Source organism: Heterodontus francisci, chromosome 5, assembly GCF_036365525.1.
Source record: "Heterodontus francisci isolate sHetFra1 chromosome 5, sHetFra1.hap1, whole genome shotgun sequence".
NCBI classification, from domain to species: Eukaryota; Metazoa; Chordata; class Chondrichthyes; order Heterodontiformes; family Heterodontidae; genus Heterodontus; species Heterodontus francisci.
Window position 1 is genome coordinate 183,484,645 of NC_090375.1, and position 23,347 is coordinate 183,507,991.

At 42.8% G+C, this 23,347-nt stretch overlaps 1 protein-coding gene across 1 annotated transcript in view; it reads left to right on the forward strand.

Annotated features, from left to right (window-relative positions):
• Positions 1-23,347, forward strand: part of LOC137370304 (collagen alpha-1(XXI) chain-like) — a 155,462-nt gene that overhangs the window by 6,871 nt on the left and 125,244 nt on the right. The window contains exons 5-8 of the mRNA XM_068032684.1: positions 13,801-13,854; positions 17,481-17,534; positions 19,805-19,858; positions 19,954-20,007. Coding sequence (XP_067888785.1) covers positions 13,801-13,854; positions 17,481-17,534; positions 19,805-19,858; positions 19,954-20,007 — 216 coding nt within the window. The remainder of the gene's footprint in view (positions 1-13,800; positions 13,855-17,480; positions 17,535-19,804; positions 19,859-19,953; positions 20,008-23,347) is intronic.

Consider the following 23,347-nt stretch of genomic DNA (forward strand, 5'->3'; position numbering starts at 1 on the left):
GCCCAAATTCTAAATTGCATCTTATTGAAAATGATGGTACATTTAAAGAAAAAAGTGCAATTCCAACTCATTCTTGAAACTTAACCCATTTGATAATGTTGTCATGCATGGAAAAAGCCATGATGATATTTAGCAATGAAATGGAAGAATTATGAATTTAAAAAGTCAACTGTTAAGCAAACCACAAGAATATGGACACTTGTAACATAGTCAAAATCGATTAGGGGTCACATGACCCCTCCTGTACTAAAGATCAAAAAATACCTGTCTGAAAAGATGGAACTCATTAACCTCGTCTGAAATAGCTGGGAGAAAACCTTAGAAATTGAAAGGAGCACGATCGCATATTAATGATTCTTATCGACATGAATGAACTAACAAAGGATTCTGCAGACTGACTTACAGCCCAAAACAGAATGAATGGTTGTGAAGCGGCACCATGTTAACAGAATGGTCCCCATTCAGACATCAATCAAGAACTGTGGTCATCACATTCTGGTCTGTTGTGTGGTCACACCAGGGAGAGGGCCAAGTGTCTCCTAACAAAAAGTCCAATATTGATGGATTTTTACCCTAAAAATGTAGCCTTCTGGAGAGGGGGGGAGATCAAACCAAGACCTTCAGAAAGCAGAGGCGGTGAAAGAGATCCAGCCAAGCAAGAAAAACCCTGCTGAACAATAACTGAACCATCGTGACAGCAGAGACATCAAGACTCTCCATCTGTGAAGGTAACAGCATCCACACCACCAACTTTGAGCTGAGCTGTAACCACTAGAACTCTACAACATCTCAACAAGTTCAAGGCTACAAACACCCAGGCCTGAACCTTTAAAAGAGACTGTCCTCTTGAAAAGATTCAACAGGTTTACCATAAACAATGAACACTTACTCACTTTGGACTTTAAACTACCTACCCTTTTCTCTCTGTCAATCTATTCTTGTGTATGTGTGTGCGAGTGAATATGTGGGTACGGTTGCAACCATTTTGGGAATTGTGTAAAAAATAAATAGGTTTTCTTGTTGGTTTTTTAAAAAACCCAATCATTTGTCTGTTTATTTGACCCGAAAAAACATTCAGGGACTAACGCTCCATTTTCCAACAAAACACAACTGTAGTCAGGTGGGAGGTGAACAGTGGGAGCCACCCAAATAAATAAAAGCAAAATACTGTGGATGCTGGAAATCTGAAATAAAAACAAGAAATGCTGGAAATACTCAGCAGGTCTGGCAGCATCTGTGGAGAGAGAAGCAGAGTAAACATTTCAGGTCAGTGACCCTTCTTCAGAACTCACCCACATCCCTTTCTACCAGTCCACAACAATGCAGAAAAAAGCATTTCATGAAGTACATCAGAATTTAATAAAATCTGTGAGATTCTAACACAAATGATGATGGCAGGAGAATTCTGCGTTGCTACATATTAACCTGATAATTTGGTTCAACACAGAATAATTATTAATAAATGGCTGAGACAATGGATGGGAAGGAGTCCCCTTCATTAGCATACAAAGTTATCTGTTCATTTGAGTATGGATTCTTAGTCTATCTGAACTATAGTTGTTGTGACAGAAACCACACCTGCCAAATGGAAACATATTAATTTTGTCATATGGAATACTATTTAAACTGTTACTGGACCTTGAACATACCTTGTTTCAAAAGGACCACAGAGCAGTGGCTGAATACATGGCTCCACATTTACATTCTGAGAGACAGTTGCCCAGAGAGACAATGGGAGTGCTCCCTGATTCAGTTAGCTAGATGGGTCAATCGTGATGATCAAAAGACATTGAGAGTGTCATGCTAGGCCCCCACCTGCCAAGAATGAGGCACATTAATTTTGTCATGAACATTGATTTTAAACTGTTACTGGAGTGAAGACGACTTGTTAAACACATCAGCCGTGGCTGGAAAAGACATTTGCATGTTAACATACTGTGTTTGGAAGGACAAGGCAGCCATTCCCTGACATTCAACCCACAATGGACTTTTGATCACCAGATGTTGAAGGTGGGGGAGCTCACATTCCAGGTTGACTACTAAGATGGCTCCCATCTCTTTCTCACAAGCCACTGAATCCACTGAAGACACATGAACCCCAAGAGAGAAAAGTCTACTACAGCGCACAAGGTTTAAGAAGAATATTGGGCCCCAACGAAAAGCAAGATCTACCTACAATCAAGGACTCTCTAGTGAGCTTGAAGAACCATAGCAACAACTCTTCAGATATTGCCTCAAACCTTTCCACTTTATTTTTCTTCTCTTTTCTGTCTCTATTTGCATGTGTGTGTCGTGTATGCATGCTAGTGTGGGGCACAGCGTATATCCATAGGCATTAACTGAATTAGAGTTTAAGTTCAAGTTTAATAAATTACAACTTTTCTTCTTTAAACCAAAGAAAGCCTGTTTGTGCTGGTTTCTTTGCCTTATAATTGGAAAGCGATGAACAAGGATTCACCAAGGGGGAGCTAAAAACACAGTCTGTTTAAAATTAAACCCTGTTACAGTAAGACCAGGTGAAGGCTGAAAGGGAACCCTAGATCTCTTTTCACCTGGTTGTAACGAGTCATTATCTGTGTAAGAGCCAGCATTCCACCACACCACCCCCCCTCCCCCACCCCCAACTGAGTGTGTCAAGTGAGCGCTGAAGAATCAACAAACCTCGCAGGCGATGCTATCTCAAACAAAGAGCTAGTCACATGACTAACCTGCTGGCCAACCTGGGAATTGATTGGTGCTCACGGAAAAGTTTTGAGGCAGATTGCTTTTGAAGATCAAAGAGAAGTAAGGTCGTTGCATCCAAACCAACAACAATAACTGTATTCCATCTACTACTTCAAACCTTCCCCCTCTTTAATTCTTTCTCCTCCTCTGTATCTATTTGTGTGTGTGTTTATCGCATATGGATGCTAGTGTGGTTGCATTGTGTATTTTTATTAGTTTTAACTGAATTAGAGTTTTAAGGTTAATAAACATACACCTTTCCTTTGTTTAAACCTGAGAAAACCTGTCTGGTTGATTCCTTTAAAATTACAATTAGAGAGCAGTGAGCAAGGACTGACTGAGGGGAAGCTTTAAAAACAGTGCTTTAAAAGTTAATCCCTGTTATGGCCAAACTAGGAAAAGGCCAAGAGGGGAGCCCTAGAGCCCTTCCTCACCTGTTCATAACATTGTAATCTGATCTGATCGCAAGTGATACATTTTTTAAACCAATGGGGAAAAATAGAAATAGTGCACTCAAGGAAAACTGCAAATACTGATGACATGGTGAATGATCATCGGAATGTCCATCGCGGGATCCTGAACAATGGGCCAGGACTTGGCATATCTGGTCATCAGCCAAATTTGAAGCCCTCCTGGCACACTCCTGCCAAAGTTATGGCAAAAATATGAGGGAAATGTTGTGCATTTTTGGCTCCAAATCCATGCCAAGGTGCCCTCGAAGACAATTTAAGTTGTTTACAGCAAGCCCAGGCTAGGCATGCAGGCCACGGTGATCATGGGGTGGGGAGCATATTCCACCGGCGCACCTTAGCCCGGGGGGGGGGGGGGGGGTGCCCATTGCCGCTGGGGGGCCCTCTGTGGGCTATGGAGCGGCCATTAAGGATGGCCCATCCCACCCCAAGAGCCTGCTGGGAGGCTGCCAGGGTTTAGTTGGTGCTCTCCCCATGCAGTGGCGGCACCTCCCGACCCAGTAAAATGCCGGTGGGGACGGGAGGTGGCCCTTAATTGGAGACTTAAATACCTCAATTGGCTGCCCAGTGGGAGTCCGTGCTGCAGAGGGTCCGGATGCTGGTAATATGCCATGGTGGCAGGAAGACATTGGGCTCCCCTCCCAATGCCTTCCCTTGCCAGCCCTCCCGTCTCCTACCCTGTCCCCAAAGGGCTGGTAAAATCACAGTTTGGGATCTCATGTGAGCACAGTGCTAAGATTATCTCTTAGCAATCACTAGTAGTTGTGAATTAATTTGTGCGCATAAATAAATGTTGGCAAACTGTAAATGCAACATTTAAGGTGATGAGATGAAATAAAAATATAAGGAACCAAAATAGCATGAAAAAGTTGAAGAAAAATTTTACTCATTTAAAAAACAAAATGTGGTTGCTACGCAGCCTCAGCATAATGAAGGCAGTGGCTGCAGTCTGCATTGCTGTTGGTTGACTGCATTGTGCAAAGGCTAATTTATGTTGTCACAGACTTGTATTATTTTTCTCCTCGGATTAAAACAATGTGCCTATAAGGCAGGTAGAGAAGTTTGGATTTCTGTGCGCACGGGTGTCACAGCTGCATTTTTTTACCTAGGCAACAGCAGGCAAGAGAGGTCACTTGGTATAATGTATCGATTTGACTGTGTGTAAAACTGGCAAAAACCGGTCTGAACCAGACTCCCCAGCAAAGCATACTGAAGAGAAAAGAGCTGTCTATTTTCTCTCAGCAGAAATTCTACAAAGAGCTACAGGCCAAATTAATTGCCTAAAGTGGAAATAACCCTTTTAAGAGACCATTTGGTATTGCTGAAGGAACTATTTATGCCTGCTGCAGCCAAAAAGTTTGAATGCCAATCAAACACAGACTGCTTCATCAAATCCACGTGGAGACTTCGAGTAGCCTTTGATTATTTTCACATTAGAATGCCTCATCCATCAGGAACGTATTTTATTATTTATTTATTCTTAAACAGCTAATTTTAAAAACGCCATTTTTAAAACCGGTTAACTACTGTTATTTTTGAGTGTATTTGTGTGAATGGGGAAGTTAGAGTAAAATAATAAGTTATAAGGTCTTTAGACATTGGTTTATCTTAATAGTGTATACATTATTAAAAAAGAACTTAATTTTTCTTTCTGTGCACGAGGCAAAGTGGTCATTTTCACCTAATTATTTGCAGTGAACTCCAGCCCACTCTAATGGTTTCATGGTCACAATGATTCATTTCCTCCAATTGTGAAATGTTATCCGCCAGTGTGCCCACCAAAGACATTTTGATTGTTGACGAATGGTATTGCTGACCACTTGATCTTTACTTGCTGTGTGTCCACAGCACAGTAGGCAAGAAAGAGGATTATGCCCTTGCATCTAAATTAAGCAATACTGAAAGAAAAGTTTTGTATTGCACAATGAATGGCTTATATTGTTATAATTTTTCTCCCTTTTTCAAAATAATCAGCAGTGTTTGTGGTTGGTAGTACATGAGTGCTGAAAGATCCTGTCCTCTGAAAATAATTAAGATTATAACGCAGGAATGGGAAAAGTTAAAGCATTGATCAAGCATTGTTAACTATCTGAGTTCCTTCTATTGTGCTGAAAAGGTCCAAATTTACTTCTAAAGCATGCCACCCAAAAGAGTATTGAATAAGCACCAAAAATGGAATACCAGATTAGAGCTACTTATCTTCAGTTCTTCCCCTCCTCTCCCAGTGACTTGCGCAGGGGTGCTGTTCCATAGCCTGCAAGAGCCCTTCAGTACCTCATGTGAGTGTACATTCTTCATGACAGCCTAGACAGTCATCACCAGTTGGCTATTCTAACATGAAAACAGTCACAAATGACCTTTATCCCGCACTTTCTAGGAACGGTTAACTCATTTGGGGCACCCACTTTTGTTTCATTGTGCAGAGAATACTTAACTTAAAAGAGCTGTGTGTCGTAATTAAATTATTAACGCTGTAACAGTTCGATGCCTGATCCCCTGCCAGGACAATATGTGATTTTGTTTTAAAGTGCACTAACTTTTAAAGAAAAATACAAAGACTTACATTTATATAGCACCGTTTAAGACCTCAGGACATCCCAAAGCGCTTTATAGTCAATAATGTACTTTTGAAGTGTAGTGCAGTCACTGTTATAATGTAGGAAATGCAGCAGCCAATTTGTGCATAGCAAGCTCCAACAAACTGCAACGTGATAATGGCCAGATAATCTATTTTTGTGATGTTGATTGGGAGATAAATATTGACCAGGACGCTGGGGAGAACTCCCTTGCTCTTCTTCGAAATAGTGCCATGGGATCTTTTACGTCCACCGTGGACAGCAGACAGGGCGGCACAGTGGCGCAGTGGTTAGCACCGCAGCCTCACAGTTCCAGCGATCCGAGTTCAATTCTGGGTACTGCCTGTGTGGAGTTTGCAAGTTCTCCCTGTGTCTGCGTGGGTTTTCTCCGGGTGCTCCGGTTTTCTCCCACATGCCAAAGACTTGCAGGTTGATGGGTAAATTGGCCATTAGCAATTGCCCCTAGTATAGGTAGGTGGTAGGGATATATAGGGACAGGTGGGGATGTGGCAGGAATATGGAATCAGTGTAGGATTAGTATAAATGGGTGGTTGATGATTGGCACAGACTCAATTGCCTTGTCTCTTTCTTACATAGCTAGAGATTTGATAGATTTTTGTGAGATAACTGTTACATATCAAAAGCGGGTTAATAGAACTGAGGTACAGATCAGTCATGACCTAATTGAATGACAGAGCAGACTCAAGGGGATGAATGGCCTACTCCTGCTCCCAAATTCCCACTACTGCCATTTTAGAGTCAAGACTCCATGCAAGGCTAGGCTATCCAAGCATATATATTTGTTGTAGCATTGCAGTAACTACTTGTATTTAAATTGAAAGTAACATTGTTTTAAGATGTTTACAATTAAAGGTCACACTTTTAATGTGTATGTCATAGTCAGGGTGTCACACACTCAAAATGTGTATGTGGTATCCTTCTGATTATCTTAAATGAATAGTTCAACTACAGGATTGCCACGAGAGAAAAGGGAAAAGTGATTTTGTTGGAACTCTGTCCAATACATTTTGAGGTCCAGAGGCCCACCCTCTCTGAGTTTAAGTTCTGCAGCTTTCAGAGTTTACCTTCTATTGAATTTTCTCTCCTGAGCACTTGTGCACCACCTTTCCAATTTCTCATACATGCCCACTGACAGCAGGTTGTTTTACTTCATCCACAGGTATTTTTTCCAAGCATACCCTTTTCTAGCCACAGTGCTTCTTGGCCAGATTTCCCTTAGTGTTTCTCTGCCTGATATGATGCTTCCTGTGCTTTTAGACAGCTCTGTCCTGCCCCGAGTTATCTCAATGTGGTCTGGCCAGTTACAGCCCTATGCCATCTCTGGCCTCGTCCAGCCCTCCCCAGCCTTTAATGCCTTTGTGTTGGTACCATTTTCAGCCAATATCCCACATTTGGTCTGATAAACTCTTGATTCACCCTCCTGCATTCCCTGCAACCTTCATCCACAGCCTTGCCAGCAGTGACTCCTAGGCCCGCTTTCCTGCTCCCTCTGCCCATGCAGATCTGCCTCCATTTCTCCATCTCAGCTCCCAGCTAACAATTTACCATGAATAATGCCAGAAGAGACTCACTGGGCCTTATTTTAACTCACTCAAAACCCATTCACTTCGACAGAGTTAAAATCAGACCCACTGGCTCTGAGCAGTAATGTTAAAGATGCAAACATTAGCACTTTATATTACGGTTGGACAGTGTTGAGATATATAACACTTTGGGCGGCGCAGTGGTTAGCACTGCAGCCTCACAGCTCCAGCGACTTGGGTTCAGTTCTGGGTACTGCCTGTGTGGAGTTTGCAAGTTCTCCCTGTGACAGTGTGGGTTTCTGCCAGGTGCTCCAGTTTCCTCCCACAGCCAAAGACTTGCAGGTTGATAGGTAAATTGGCCATTGTAAATTTCCCCTAGTGTAGGTAGGTGGTAGGAGAATTGAGGGAAGGTGGGGATGTGATAGGGGACATGGGATTAATGTATGATTAGTATAAAATGGATGGTTGATGGTTGGCACAGACTCGGTGGGCTGAAGAGTCTGTTTCAGTGCTGTATCTCTCTATGACTTTATGACTTCTGTACAGTTGATGTTTTTAAGTTTTGTTGCGGGGATTGTGTCCTAATGAGATGAGAAATCATGATGAAGGACCAAGGCAGGAGCCCATCGAGGTTGAACAGGGTGTAAACGAAAAGGAGCAAATTGAAATTGATATGACATTGGGGAGGGTAGTGGGAATGACTTTATAGATGAACGTCATAGCTCCCTCAATAAGAATAACAGCATTACCCTGAGGAGGGATAAATAAAAGGAAAAACAATTGCAAATTCTGGAAACCTAAAGGGAAATGTTGAAAATACACAGCAGATCAGTCTTGAGGGAGGAAAGTGGTTTTGGAAAGACAGCTGGATGTGAGGTCATCAAATATGATCCATTGTTTTCCTACTTCTGTATAAACAATGGGGCTTTAAATGAAAGTCTGATGAGCAGCAATATTGCAACAAGGTCCACAAAGAAATCTTCAGTCCAGATCATTGAACTCTTTAGTTAGAGAAGAATAGTGGCAAGTGGGTTACAATGGGAGACACTTTGGGATGTAATTCAACTTTGGGTGCAGAAAATGGGTGGTAGCAGATCATCTGCCTATTACACACCTCGCCCAATTTTCTTTTCAGTTGCCCACCCCAGAGGCAGAAGACCCGTCTATTATGTGGAACATTTGATTGTACATATTTATATCTACCATCTCCAATTCCATATATTCCATAGCAACATAGAAAATAGGAGCAGGAGTAGGCCATTCGGCCCTTCGAGCCTGCTCCGCCATTCATTATGATCATGGCTGATCATCCAACTCAGTAACCTGTTCCCGCTTTCGCCCCATATCCTTTGATCCCTTTGAGCCCAAGAGCTATATCTAACTCCTTCTTGAAAACATACAATGTTTTGGCCTCAACTGCTTTCTGTGGTAGTGAATTCCACAGGCTCACCACTTTCTGGGTGAAGAAATTTCTCCTCATCTCAGTCCTGAAAGGTTTACCCCGTATTCTTAGACTATGACCCCTGGTTATGGACTCCCCCACCATCGGGAACATCCTTCCTGCATCTACCCTGTCAAGTCTGGTTAGAATTTATAGGTTTCTATGAGATTCCCCCCTCACTCTTCTGAACTCCAGCAAATATAATCCTAACCAACTCAATCTCTCCTCATACGTCAGTCCCAGGAATCAGTCTGGTAAACCTTTGCTGCACTCCCTCGATAGCAAGAACATCCTTCCTCAGATAAGGATTAGGGGAGGCGTTGGCATAGTGGTATTAACATTGGACTAATAACCCAGAGACCCAGGGTATTGATCTGGGGACATGGGTTCGAATCCCACCACAGCAGAAGGTGGAATTTGAATTTAATTAGCAAATCTGGAATTAAAAGCTAGTCTAATGATGGCCATGAAATCATTGACGATTGTTGTAAAAACCCAATGTCCTTTAGGGAAGGAAATCTGCTGTCCTTACCTGGTCTGGCCTACATGTGACTCCAGACCCACAGCAATGTGGTTAACTCTTACATGCCCTCTGAAATGGCCTAGCAAGCCACTCAGTTGTACCTAACCGCTACGAAGTCAATAAAAAGGAATGAAACCGGACGGACCACCCGGCATCGACCTAGGCACTGGAAACGACAACGGCAAACCCAGCCCTGACGACCCTGCAAAGTCCTCCTTACTAACATCTGGGGGCTTGTGCCAAAGTTGGGAGAGCTGTCCCACAGACTAGTCAAGCAACAGCGTGACATAGTCATACTCACAGAATCATACCTTACAGACAATGCCCCAGACACTGCAATCACTATCCCTGGGTATGTCCTGTCCCACCGGCAGGACAGACCCACCAGAGGTGGCGGGACAGTGGTCTACAGTAGGGAGGGAGTTGCCCTGGAAGTCCTCAACGTCGACTCCTGATCGCATGAAGTCTCATGGCATCAGGTCAAACATGGGCAAGGTAACCTCCTACTGATTACCACCTACTGCCCTCCCTCAGCTGATGACTCAGTACTCCTCCATGTTGAACACCACTTGGAGGAAGCACAGAGGGTGGCAAAGGCACAAAATGTACTCTGGTTGGGGGACTTCAATGTCCATTACCAAGAGTGGCTCGGTAGCACCATTACTGACCGACCTGGCCGAGTCCTAAAGGAGATAGCTGCTAGACTGGGTCTGCAGCAGGTGGTGGGGGAACCAACACGAGGGAAAAACATACTTGACCTTGTCCTCACCAATCTGCCTGCCGCAGATGCATCTGTATTGGTAGGAGTGACCATCGCACAGTCCTTGTGGAGACGAAGTCCCGCCTTCACATTGAAGATACCGTCCATCGTGTTGTGTGGCACTATCACCGTGTTAAATGGGATAGATTTTGAACAGATCAAGCAATGCAAACTGGGCATCCATGAGGCACTGTGGGCCATCAGCAGCAGCAGAATTGTACTCAACCACAATCTGTAACCTTATGGCCCGGCATATCCCCCACTCTACCATTACTATCAAGCCAGGAGACCAACCCTGGTTCAATGAAGAGTGCAGGAGGGCATACCAGAAGCAGCACCAGGCATACTTCAAAATGAGGTGTCAACCTGGTGAAGCTACAACCCAGGACTACTTGCATGCCAAACTGCATAAGCAGCATGTAATAGACAGAGCTAAGCGATCCCATAACCAACGGATCAGATCTAAGTTCTGCAGTCCTGCCACATCCAGCCGTGAATAGTGCTGGACAATTAAACAACTAACTGGAGGAGATGGCTCCACAAATATCCCCATCCTCATTGATGGCGGAGCCCAGCACATCAGTGCGAAAGATAAGGCAGAAGCATTTGCAACAATCTTCAGCCAGAAGTGCCAAGCTGATGATCCCTCTCGGCTCCCTCCTGAAGCCCCCAGCATCACAACTGCCAGTTTTCAGCCAATCCGAGTCACTCCGCGTGATATCAAGAAACGACTGAAGGCACTGGATACTGCAAAAGCTATGGGCCTGACAAAATTCCGGCAATAGTACTAAAGACGTGCTCCAGAACTTGCCATGCCCCTAGCCAAGCTGTTCCAATATAGCTACAACACTGGCATCTACCTGACAATGTGGAAAATTGCCCAGGTCTGTCCTGTACACAAAAAGCAGGACAAGTCCAACCCGGCCAATTACTCCCCCATCAGTCCACTCTCAATCATCAGTAAAGTGATGGAAGGTGTCATCAACAGTGCCATCAAGCAGCATTTGCTTAGCAATAAACTGATCAGTGATACCCAGTTTGGGTTCCGACAGGGCCACTCAGCACCTGACTTCATTACAGCCTTGGTTCAAACATGGACAAAAGAGCTGAACTCAAGAGGTGAGGTGAGAGTGACTGCCCTTGACATCAAGGCAGCATTTGATCGAGTATGGCATCAAGGAGCCCTAGCAAAACTGGAGTCAATGGGAATCAGTGGGAAAACACTCTGCTGGTTGGAGTCATACCTAGCGGCACAGTGGCGCAGTGGTTAGCACCGCAGCCTCACAGCTCCAGCGACCCGGGTTCAATTCTGGGTACTGCCTGTGTGGAGTTTGCAAGTTCTCCCTGTGTCTGCGTGGGTTTCCTCCGGGTGCTCCGGTTTCCTCCCACATGCCAAAGACTTGCAGGTTGATAGGTTAATTGGCCATTATAAATTGCCCCTAGTATAGGTAGGTGGTAGGGAAATATAGGGACAGGTGGGGATGTGGTAGGAATATGGGATTAGTGTAGGATTAGTATAAATGGGTGGTTGATGATCGGCACAGACTCGGTGGGCCGAAGGGCCTGTTTCAGTGCTGTATCTCTAAACTAAACTAAACTAAATTAAACTAGCGCAAAGGAAGATGGCTGTGGTTGTTGGAGGTCAATCATCTGAGCTCCAGGACATCACTGCAGGAGTTCCTCAGGGTAGTGTCCTAGGCCCAACCATCTTCAGCTGCTTCATCAATGACCTTCCTTCAACCATAAGGTCAGAAGTGGGGATGTTCGCTGAGGATTGCACAATGTTCAGCACCATTCGCGACTCCTCAAATACTGAAGCAGTCCATGTAGAAATGCAGCAAGACCTGGACAATATCCAGGCTTGGGCTGATAAGTGGCAAGTAACATTTGCGCCACACAAATGCCAGGCAATGACCATCTCCAACAAGAGAGAATCTAGCCATCTCCCCTTGACATTCAATGGCATTACCATTGCTGTATCCCCCACTATCAACATCCTAAGGGCGACCATTGACCAGAAATTGAACTGGAGTAGCCATATAAATATCGTGGCTACAAGAGCAGGTCAGAAGCTAGGAATCCTGCGGCGAGTAACTCGCCTCCTGACTCCCTAAAGCCTGTCCACCATCTACAAGGCACAAGTCAGGAGTGTGATAGAATACTCTCCACTTGCCTGGATGGGTGCAGCTCCAACAACACTCAACAAGCTCGATACCATCCAAGACAAAGCAGCCCACTTGATTGGCACCCCATCCACAAATATTCACTCCCTCCACCACCGATGCACAGTGGCAGATGCAACGCACCAAAGCTCCTTAGACAGCACGTTCCAAACCCGCGACCTCTACCACCTCGAAGGACAAGAGCGGCAGATGCATGGGAACATCGCCACCTGCAAGTTCCCATCCAAGTCACACACTAGCCTGACTTGGAACTATATCACCGTTCCTTCATTGTCGCTGGGTCAAAATCCTGGAGCTCCCTTCCTAACAGCTCTGTGGGTGTACCTACCTCACATGGACTGTAGCGGTTCAAGAAGGCAGCTCACCACCACCTTCTCAAGGGCAATTAGGGATGGGCAATAAATGCTGGCATAGCCAGTGATTCCCACATCCCATGAATGAATAAAAAAAGGAGACCAAAGCTGCACACAATATTCCAAGTGTGGCCTCACCAAGGCCCTGTATAATTGCAGCAAGACATCCCTGCTCCTGTACTCGAATCTTTGCCCAAAACTTGAGTAATACCGGAAGTCCACACCACAAAGTCATTCTTCATATCTTGGAATGGGCATGAAGTGTTGGTCACCTCTTTGATTATGGAAGGTATCAAAACCAAATTTGATTTTGTCCTTGACTATTATCCAAATAAATGTACTTTCCAGCTGGAATCATTGGATATAACGATCCAAAATGAGAAGAATCCCCATGATTTTTTTTTTTCTTTGCTGGTCCATGGGTGCTCGGGACAATTGATGCCTGAATGGTGTTCCAGCTGATATCAGCTAACAGGATTGAAAATGGGACTTTCCAGTTTACATAGTTCAGCGTTAAACTGTGTGGTTTATTGAACCATGAAAAGAACATATGTGCAAGGTTTTTTTTTAAATTGCAACAATTGAACATAAAACTCTGGACAGCTTATGGCTTTATGTTGGACCTTGTAATCGGCAGTCTTTGCACATCCCTGACAAGACCAGTGGTGTATCAGGAAGCGTAACAGGATGGGACTGAGGCTGGGGACTCTCAAATCTGTGAGTTTCTATGTTCTTGGCCCCTCAGTTGGCAGGTGGATCATTGGCAGTCGGTATGAGACCAGGCTGACAAATGACTGCTGTCGCGACTACCTGGGTGGGGTGCGGGGAGGGGGGCCTAGGCTGGAAATGCAGCTTGAATCCCCCCTGAAGGTTAAAGTAATTCTTTAAGATTTTTTGCTCCCTTTATAAAGCAGTTTATGGGAGTATTTGTCAAATGCTTCTGAAGGGAGTCTTAGCGTCTTGTGTCGCATTATGCGACCTCTGGGCAAGCTTTCTCGATGGATCCCTAGTGACATAGGTGTTCGCAATTCACATTAATTAAAGGATTTCCCTTGACCCCACAAACTTTGGAGATCCCAGTGTAAGAGATCCTCGGTGGGCGCATGCCAACACTTTCCCTGTGATGTGCCCCTTGCTGATTTTCAACACTTTCATCTTTCAGCATGTTTTGTGCATAGTGATGACAATATATATACTATATCTTTAATTTTTGTTTCATTTTTAAGGGACGACCTGGCGAACAGGGTATTACAGGTATACCTGGTTCTCAAGGCATACAGGTACAGCATTTCATCTTATTTTTGTTGCTTTCTGATGAGGTAAGCTTTCAGTAACATAGTCATGTTTTGTGCTGTTCCTCTGGTCTACCCTTTCACACCACCCATCAGTTTCCAGTCCATTATTCTAGAAATAATGGCCCTCCCTCCCCTTTCCTAATATGAGTTCATCCAGTCCTTTTCAAACCCTGACATGATTTTATATTCCACCACCCCGACTGGCAATCTGTTCCATAATTCTATTTTTGAATGAAAGAAAATGTCACATAAATTTCTTGACATACTTTGAACTCTGTTTCCTGGTTTTTTGATCATGTTTCTGGCAGAAAAGCGTTCCTGGATCCAAAGTCACTGTGTCCATGATAATGTTTATGCCAGGTCACTGAGCGAGTCCCCTCCACCCACTCTCCCACCCCACCCCAATCCATAGATGTTTGCATCACTGAAAGTGACTATTTGGCCTATGGTCCCTCTGCTGGCTCGAGGCTGGAGCATTCCAAAACTAATTTCTCAACCTCTGTCCAGTATTTTCCATCAGATATCTATCCATCATTCCATTAAAAGATGCAGTGGTTTCTGCCGCAACTACTCCATGTTGAAGCAATCCATGTTCCAATGATTCATTTTAGAGTGAAATTTCTCCTCGCTTAATTCTCTGAGTGGCAATTTTATATTAATGTCTCTTCATTATGGATTCCCAACCAAAGGAAATCATCTTTCCAGATTTACTCTATCAGAACCTTCCAGAATTTAAAAAAAGACTCAACTAAGTCTCCTCTTAGCCATTTCTGCTCTGATAGAAGTTGTCCAAGTACCCCCAAGTCTTTCCTCATAACTACAGTTTCCAATCTCAGATGACATCCTGGTGAATCTACACACTGCATTCTCTATGGTTTAGTGCCCTTTCTATAATGGAGTAACAGAAACTGCACACAGCCCTCTAACAGTGACCTAGCAAAAGTTTTGTACAAATTTATAATTTGATCTTTCTTCTTGTACTCTGCTTCCATATGTGTCTTTTTGATGACTTTATCTTCTTGTACTTGCACTTCTAGGGAATTATGTATTTGAAACCTCAGAGCTCTACAATTAATGTCTTCCTAATGAATACAAATGTCCATTCCTTGTTGTTCTTCCAGAAATCTTACACTTAGCCAGATTAAGTTGCATCAGACACCTGCCTACCCATTTTGCTAACCTGTCTGTGTCTTCTTGAAGTCTTCAACAGTCTTCCCTGCTGCTTGCTAAACCTCCTACCTTCATGTCATCAGCAAATTTGAGAGTATGCTATGGAGGTTGGACTTTGTAACATGATTATGTTTTAAAAACTGTGATTTTTTAGAAGTTTAAGATGGAGTCCGAGAAGTCAGTTGACCTCACATCCACTCTGCTTAAGGACAAGACGGAAATCTTGGTTACCAGGGCAACAGAGAACACAGATCAAAAGTTTTTTTTGAAAAACAGAGACTGCAGGGGTATAACACTTGAATAACCTTGGGTTCTCTCTCCCAGACTTTCGGATCGTAAACAAGGAGTCAGTGATTGTAAGGATGCAAATATACCAGGGGGCTGCTAACACCTGGAAACAACGGAAGGCCCAGAGGGTTTTCCTGAAACCAGTCTTCTGGACTTTGCATATTGAAAAAGAACGATGAGCTATTGATGTATGATTCCAGATAAATTTAACACATTTTCTGAAGGCAGACAGGCTGTACAGAGGATCTGGGGTGGCAGACTCAGAGCAGGCTGTAAGAAAGGAAGAGAACCAGTGGTGGCAGCCTTGAGGGAGAGATAGACAGAGAGAGAGAGGTGGGGAGGGAACACTCGTGGAAGCCTGAGACAGTGAAAGGCTGCAGAGACTTGAACTTGTTTTGAAAGTTGAAGATTGCAGAGAAGCAAAAAACCAGCAGGATCACCAGCAATCAGCTTTTTCATGGACTTCCAGGTCAAAAGTGCTTGGAGAAGTGAGCGAAGAGGACAATGACTTTGAGAAAGGTCTGGGTTTCCAAAACATTGCAACTGGGTGGAATTTGGGACTTTTAACCACAAAGATTTCACCAGTAAAGAGGACTGTGTAGCATATGTGTGGTGTGAGGTTTTCAAGTATTTTAATAAGTAAAGAAAATACCTTTCTTTATAATTTGGGGTATCCGCTACTGACAAAGTACTATTTAGGAAATGGAGATTTCTTCTAGTAAGTTGTTAGTAAAAGTTTTAAAACGTGAATACTTGTGGTGTAATTCTTGAAATTGGTCTGGGTATTCATAGCTTGTATTTTTAACGTTAACAGTCTCAGAGATTGTAGCAATATATATTGAGAACAAACGTAGACTGGCCCTCGGGTAGTGTTGTCTGATATGTTAACCATTAGCCACAGTGGTTATAATCGGGAATTCAGATGGAACTAACTTGAATTTTTCATTACTAAGTAAAAATGAGTAATAGACACTGTCGTTGGGCATGTGATCTCAATACTAATGTTCACACATTGTATGCATTTGTATTTGAACCCTCTTGTGTGTTTGTTGGTGAAATAGTAAACATAAAAGCAGAGTGTACTAGTGTATTTTGATCGTTGTGTGTTTTACTTTCTTGGCTACTGCTTATTGGTTATCTGTTAAAACGTGTGCAACGTGGTGAAAATACCAGACGTCACTACGGTGGAAATATCAGCAACATTGTATGCCAGCAGAGGCAAGCCTGTCCAACCAAAAACAGGGTGTGCCATTTGCAAAGGGCAGGCAGCGTCCTACTGTGTTCTGGATAGAGAGTAGGAGCAGTCTGCTGTGTCTCCATGCAAGTCAACATTCTGACCTATCACTGATAAATTCAAAGTATGGCTTGCAATTGCTGGATAAATACCTAAAAGCTGCACTAAGATGAGCTGAGTCTGATAAATCCATGCCAGAATTCAAAACTTTGTTGAAAGTAAAAGACTGCAAAGTTTCTCTCTAAATGTTGGTAAACATTTGTTAAGTAACTATACACATAAAATTGTATTGTGTGGAAGACATTTTCTGCCAAAGTTTAGTGGCTTTAATATCACCATAACCACACTTGTGGCTAGTCGCAATTTCTATTGGACAGCACTACTCTGGGGAACACCACTTCCAATCTTCTCAATCTGAGCAATCGCTATTTTCTGTAACTCTGTTTCCTCTCTCACCAACCAACTTCTGCTCCATTCTGCTACATTACCTCTATTTTGCCAGTGTCTTATGTAACAGCTGATAGAATGCTTTCTGAATATCCATAAAATGACTACATTTCCTTTAGCTATCTAATTGGTCACTTCTTTCATTAAGCACATCTTGCCTTTAGTAAATCCTCTTCTGCAGAGAGTAAAGTCCCAGCCTAATTGATTGTTCTTCATAATTCAGTGCTCAATGTTGAGGAGTCAATCAAGTATCTATACTTTGGACTCCAGTCAATAATTATATGTCTTTTCTGTAATACAGAGACCAAAACCTAACCCAGTACTCCAGACGTAACCTTACCAAGGCCAGATACAACTTCACCACCTCCTTTAATATGCTAAAAAATTATATGTAAAATGGAAATACTTTTGAATGACATAACATATGCTTTTATTTTTTTTTAAACATTAAATTTCTTCTCCTCCCATTCAGGGTCCACCTGGTTTGACTGGATCTCCAGGGGAGCCTGGACCAAAAGGAGACACAGTAAGATATCTGCTTTCATTCATTGATTAACAAAATCAGTTTGCAACTGTGTGATGTGTTTCTTCTACAACAAAATTAAAGCTCTAATGCTAAAGAAGGAATTTCACATTGAGGCCCTCTAGTAAAAATCAAATCACTGGAAAAAATTATGATTAACTTGAACATATATTTGATATTATTTAGTCTATATTTGTTGACTTTTAAAGAAAAGTAATGTCATCAAAAAAATCATTGCTTCTTTCTCTCAGGTGTACATTCACAGCAGATACTTCCTACAGAGCTCAAATCAGTTGGTCATTCCAACAGTGTAACGTAGCTGTATTAATGTGACTTGTTTAATCAGAGTGCTTTGGGTTCAGTCCTATGTATGGTAATCCAACTCTTTCACATGTTGTTGGACATTGTTACAAATTTTAGGGCTGCCTCAGATATTCTCTTAAGTATTGCAGTTCTAGTCATTCCTATACGTAGTGTCTTGATTCCAGAAGTGTGTTGTACTGCCCAATATCTAAGTATTCAATAGTGTAACTCATGATAATAAACTGGATATTGTGCCTTTTATCCATGCCCTTGCGTGTGGTTCTCCAATCTTTCAGAAGGGGGGACTGAAAAAAAGATGTTCGTGCAATAAGATTAGATGTGATTTATTAAGTTGCTTTGTTTTACAGTTGAATAAGGAGTACAGTTGCAAACAAGCCTTACATTTGACCCACTTTTCATTTCTTCCTGAAATGAGAAGATATAATGCACAGCATTCCCTGGCCCTGTTGTGGGCTGACTTGCTGTTTTTGGCATCCAAGTTCTTGCAGGGCAACTTGTAAATGCAAAAGATGAACTAGTGCATTTTGGGTGATAGCCCAAGGTTAGTCCTTTGCAGTCTGTATTTAAAACCTGACTCGCAGCCCATTTTTCCTTTGCTTCTCTTTACATTCGCTAGAAGTGGAAAGGTATGTCTACAACACCTCCATTCAGGGATTTGCCAATAGGCCTATAATCCAAATCTCCTAAGGGTGTGGGCTGAATTTTCCTGGCCCCGTGAGTCTGGAGGCGATTGGAGAGCGGAGGGTTGTGGTGGGGGGGGGTGCGGTGTTGCCAGGAAAATAGGGGACAGCCATGTCAGGATGGCTCCCCAATGCGTTCCTGCCACAGGCAACTTGCCCAGGGGCAGCCTCGGAAGCGGATTGGTTGCCCAGTCCATGGAGGCAGGCAGCCAAGTTGTATTATTCAGGCTCCAATTAGGGGCAATTTTGCAACCTTGCTGGCATTTTACTGGCGGCGGAGTGGACTCCCGCCACGTGTGGAGGCTGCCATCTGCTTCAAGGCAGCCTCCCTGCAGCAGGCCGACGGCCAATGGAGCTGAAGGCTCCATGCCGTAAAGAAGAGAGGCCGTGTTTATAGAAGGCCGCCACAGTCGCAGCCATGTCCAATCCACCAGAGGGGTTTCCTCTCCACCCTGCTTGACATTTCATTCTGGATCTGTTTTCTTTTTAATTGACTGATGTGGAGGCCAGTGATGGCACCTCTATGTTGCGGTGCCTTCACGGACCCCGAGCTGCCTCAGCACCTCCCACGTCTCCTGATGGGGGCTGCCGAGGCTCCAGAGCTGCCGACACCATCAGGAGCCCACCCGCTGTCCTTAATAGGACAGCGAGCTCGGAGTCGGCTGATTAGGAGGTCACCTCCGGGAAGATTGCGTTGCCGGTCTTGCTGCTGGCAAGTGTGGGCTTGGGACTCCCATTTGATCCAGATGTCGAGGTCTGGAAGCCTGTTCCAAAATCCAGCCCTACATTCTCCGTAGACACTCGATACTGAGCTCAAATATGTAACACTTGGCATCAATAATAGATGGGCATGTTCACTGGAATCTCTTAAACTAACTTTTCATTGCCTGGTTTAGATACTTCATCTGAATCCTAGTTTAGGTTTCCCAACTCTGTCTAAGTTGACAATCTATGGCTATTTAAACTGTACAAATTTACTTTGCTTTAAAACACAACCTTGAAACAAAACTCATTGCCAAATCTTTTCCAGCAAAAATCTTGTACCATGACAATCAGTCATGCTTCCAAATATTTCCTTCAGGATCATATCGTTAGCGCTCACTGTTTAACAAACAAAAATTGGACACAATTAACAGTGAAAATGCTATATAATTCAGTGATGATCCTAATTTGAAATGAGTGCTCATGGTGAAACTCTAACAGACTTAATTTATATATTAAAAAAAAAATTTAAGTTAACATCCATCTTGTGTTTATTTGTACCTTTAGGGTGTAAAAGGAGAGCGTGGTTTTCCAGGGGTAGAAGGGCCTTCAGGTCCTAAGGTAATATTTTAACAGATTCAAATCACTACTTCTACTGTGTTAGAATGCAAGACATTCATTTCTGTTTTCTTTACGCTGCAATTTCTTTTTAAAAGGGGCCAGAAGGACCAACAGGACAACAAGGAATACCAGGGTTACTTGGAAAAAAAGTATGTTGTTTCTGCTATATTCCCGAATTAATGTTAGACCTTGCGATAATAATGGAGACTGTTTTGACTGAAATGCTGTTCAGATATGTTTTCTCATGCTTAGAACAAAAAATTACTGTCACTAGTAGGCTCATGTCTCTGATGAACTAAAATATGACCTGATACAGCAAGTGATCTGATAAGAGCATGTCCATTGCGAGCTTTCCTACCTATCTTTGTGTCATCAGCAAATTTAGCAAACATACCTTTGGTCCCTTCATCTAAGTCATTTATATAAATTGTAAAAAGTTGAGGCTCCAGCACAGATCCCTGTGGCACACCACTTGTTACATCTTGCCTAGCAGAAAATGACCCATTTATGCCTACTCTCTGTCTCCTGTTAGCTAGCCAATCTTCTATCCATGCCAATATGTTACCCCCTACACCATGAACTTTTATTTTCTGCAATAACCTTTCATGTGGCACCTTATCAAATGCCTTCTGGAAATCTAAGTACAACACATCCACCGGTTCCCCTTTATCTACAGCATGTGTAACTCCCTCAAAGAATTCCAATAAATTGGTTAAACATGATTTCCCTTTCACAAAACCATGCTGACTCTGCCTGATTACCTTAAATTTTTCTAAATGCCCTGCTATAACGTCTTTAATAATAGCTTATAACATTTTCCCTTAGACAGATGTTAAGCTAACTGACCTGTAGTTTCCTGCTTTCTGTCTCCTTCCCTTTTTGAATAAAGGAGCTACATTCGCTATTTTCCAATCTAACAGAACCTTCCCCGAATCTAGGGACTTTTGGAAAATTAAAACTAACGCATCAGCTATCTCACTAGCCACTTCCTTTAACACCCTAGGATGAAGTCCATCAGGACTCGGGGACTTGTCAGCCCGCAGCTCCAACAATTTGTTCAGTACCATTTCCCTTGTGATTGTAATTTTCTTGAGTTCCTCCCTCCCTTCCATTTCTGGGCTTACAGCTAATACTGGGATATTACTTCTATCCTCAATAGTGAAGACCGATGCAAAATATCTGTTCATTTTATCTGCCATCTCCTTATTATCCATTATTAATTCCCCAAACTCTCAATCCAGCTGTGCCTCCTTCTTGTGGTCAGGAAGATAACATCAACAATGTTGATTGCCAAGTCATGGCAATTGACATTCATCAAGTTATCTTCCTCTTGGAAGTAACATCGGGTGCAGGCAACAAATGAAATGTACTCCAGGTGCCTAGCTAGTACTAAATAAAACAAAATGGTCACCAGCTGACCTGCTCCAAAATTTAAAACAGAAATATAAATACATTTTATGTCTTTTATGATTTAAAAAAAGATAGTCAGACTTTTTGCTGCACCCTTCAGCTCAAAGATTTTGCCTTGTAAGTTGCTGTATGTGAACTGATAACGTTTGCATCTGGAACCTCAAGGAACAATGGGACCAATAGTCTATCTCCTTAACTAATGAGATTTAAGGATTGAGAAAGAAACTAGAGGAACAATCGAGAAAGAGGGTGAAATGGAGTCCATTAAGGTACAGAAAGAGGAATAAAAGAGAAAGAAATACTGGATTAAAAGAGAGAAAAAGGAAAAAAATAGAATAAGAAAAAAATTTAATTTTACAGGTAAAATTCTAAAAATAGCCAAGATGAATTTACTACTTGAGGAATGAAACTCAACAGTTTAAATAGTTCCCTTTCTGGAGTGGAGTATTGCATTAACCATCATCACATCATATAAGTGTCGAGAACCCGCCATCACATTTCCAGCAAGTTTTGGCTCATTATCATGTAACAAGTGATGTTATTGGCCACGGAACTAGTGTAATTGTACAATAATACTTGGACTTCTCCAGTCCTACTCCAATAGCAAGCAAATTATCGATCTTGCCTAGATAGATAGATGTGATGATGGTTAATGCAATGACAATTAATCACTCCAGCCCAGAAAGGGAACTATTTAAACTGTTGAGTCTCAAGCCCAGTGGGAACCAGCTAGTTCTTATGTTATTTTCTGGCAGCACATGTTTGTTTATTCTGTGCTATTCAAGTGGGTAGTAATGCTGTTCATTTCCTAGAGTTGCACTATTAAAGAGGCATAAATCATTGCAGTCTATTCTGGCAGGCAAGAGTTTGACTCTACATGCATCTAGAAAACACCATCAAACCAAGGATTGACTAATAGATTTTGTAGTGTATCAGTAATTATTACAGAATAGATAAAGACTGAGTGAATTCATGGAGCTTATGGCTCTCAAAGCCATCAAATAAAAATGATTATCTGTGCATTCATCAGTTAAAGTGCTTCCATTAAGCTGTGTAAAATTAACATTAAAAGAGAATGCGTTTGAAAGGACAAGCCATTAGCTGTTAGGTATAGGCGAGGGAATCTAATTAATAAACTAAAATTCAAATAAAAATTTAACTTGAAGATGTTAGCTTACTATCATCTGATTCAAATTTCAAGTCTGGAAAACAGATAGGGGGCAAAATTGGATGGCCCCCGAAAACAGGCATGGAGATCACGATGCAAAATTAACCTGCGCCCGTAGCTTCCAACACATGCAGCATGTACAGTTTGTGCTGCCTGCTCATTGAATTGGTTGTGGTGTACAGCCCTGCACTAAATGCACATTTGAGTGGCTGCAAGCCTCAGCAGGGGGCCCAAGTTCTTATGGGGCTAGCACCATTTAAAGCTAGCCTGCACTACTTAAAGCCAGCTTGTACCCCTTAAAGGGGAGGTGCAGTCTAGCTGCAGCAGATGCTGGAAATGGCTGGGGAAGAGTGTCTGACCTGTAAGAGAGTGACTATGGCGCAACAGGGGAGAGCGCATTCTCCAAGGTTCTCAGATGCTGCACTGGAGTCCTTAGTGCAGGAGGTGGAGAGGAGGAGAGAAGTCCTGTATCCACAGGAGGCCCTCCAGATAGGTATGACAAAGAAACTGGGACCAGTTAGCTGATGTGGTCAATGCCAGCAGTGTAGCCCCAAGGGCCTGAATGCAGTGCTGCAAGAAGTTCAGTGACCTCACACGAGTAGTCAAGGTCAGTGAATGTATTTTCAAATCCATATGCAACAACTGAAGCACTAGCCTCTCTCAATGCTCAATGTACCACATCCCCATCACTCCCCTACCAACGATCTCTGTCAATCAGGACTCATATCTAACATTCATAGCTTAAATAATTACCTTATCTTAATAATTTGCAGGTTGTTCCCTCTAACTGCACAATCAGATCTCGGGGTGTTTTAGGAAATAAGGTTTTGTGAATGCTGGCTATAGTTGCTTAACATGAAGCCGTAAGCCTTATTACAAACAAAGGTATATACTGCTTGCTTATATTTAGT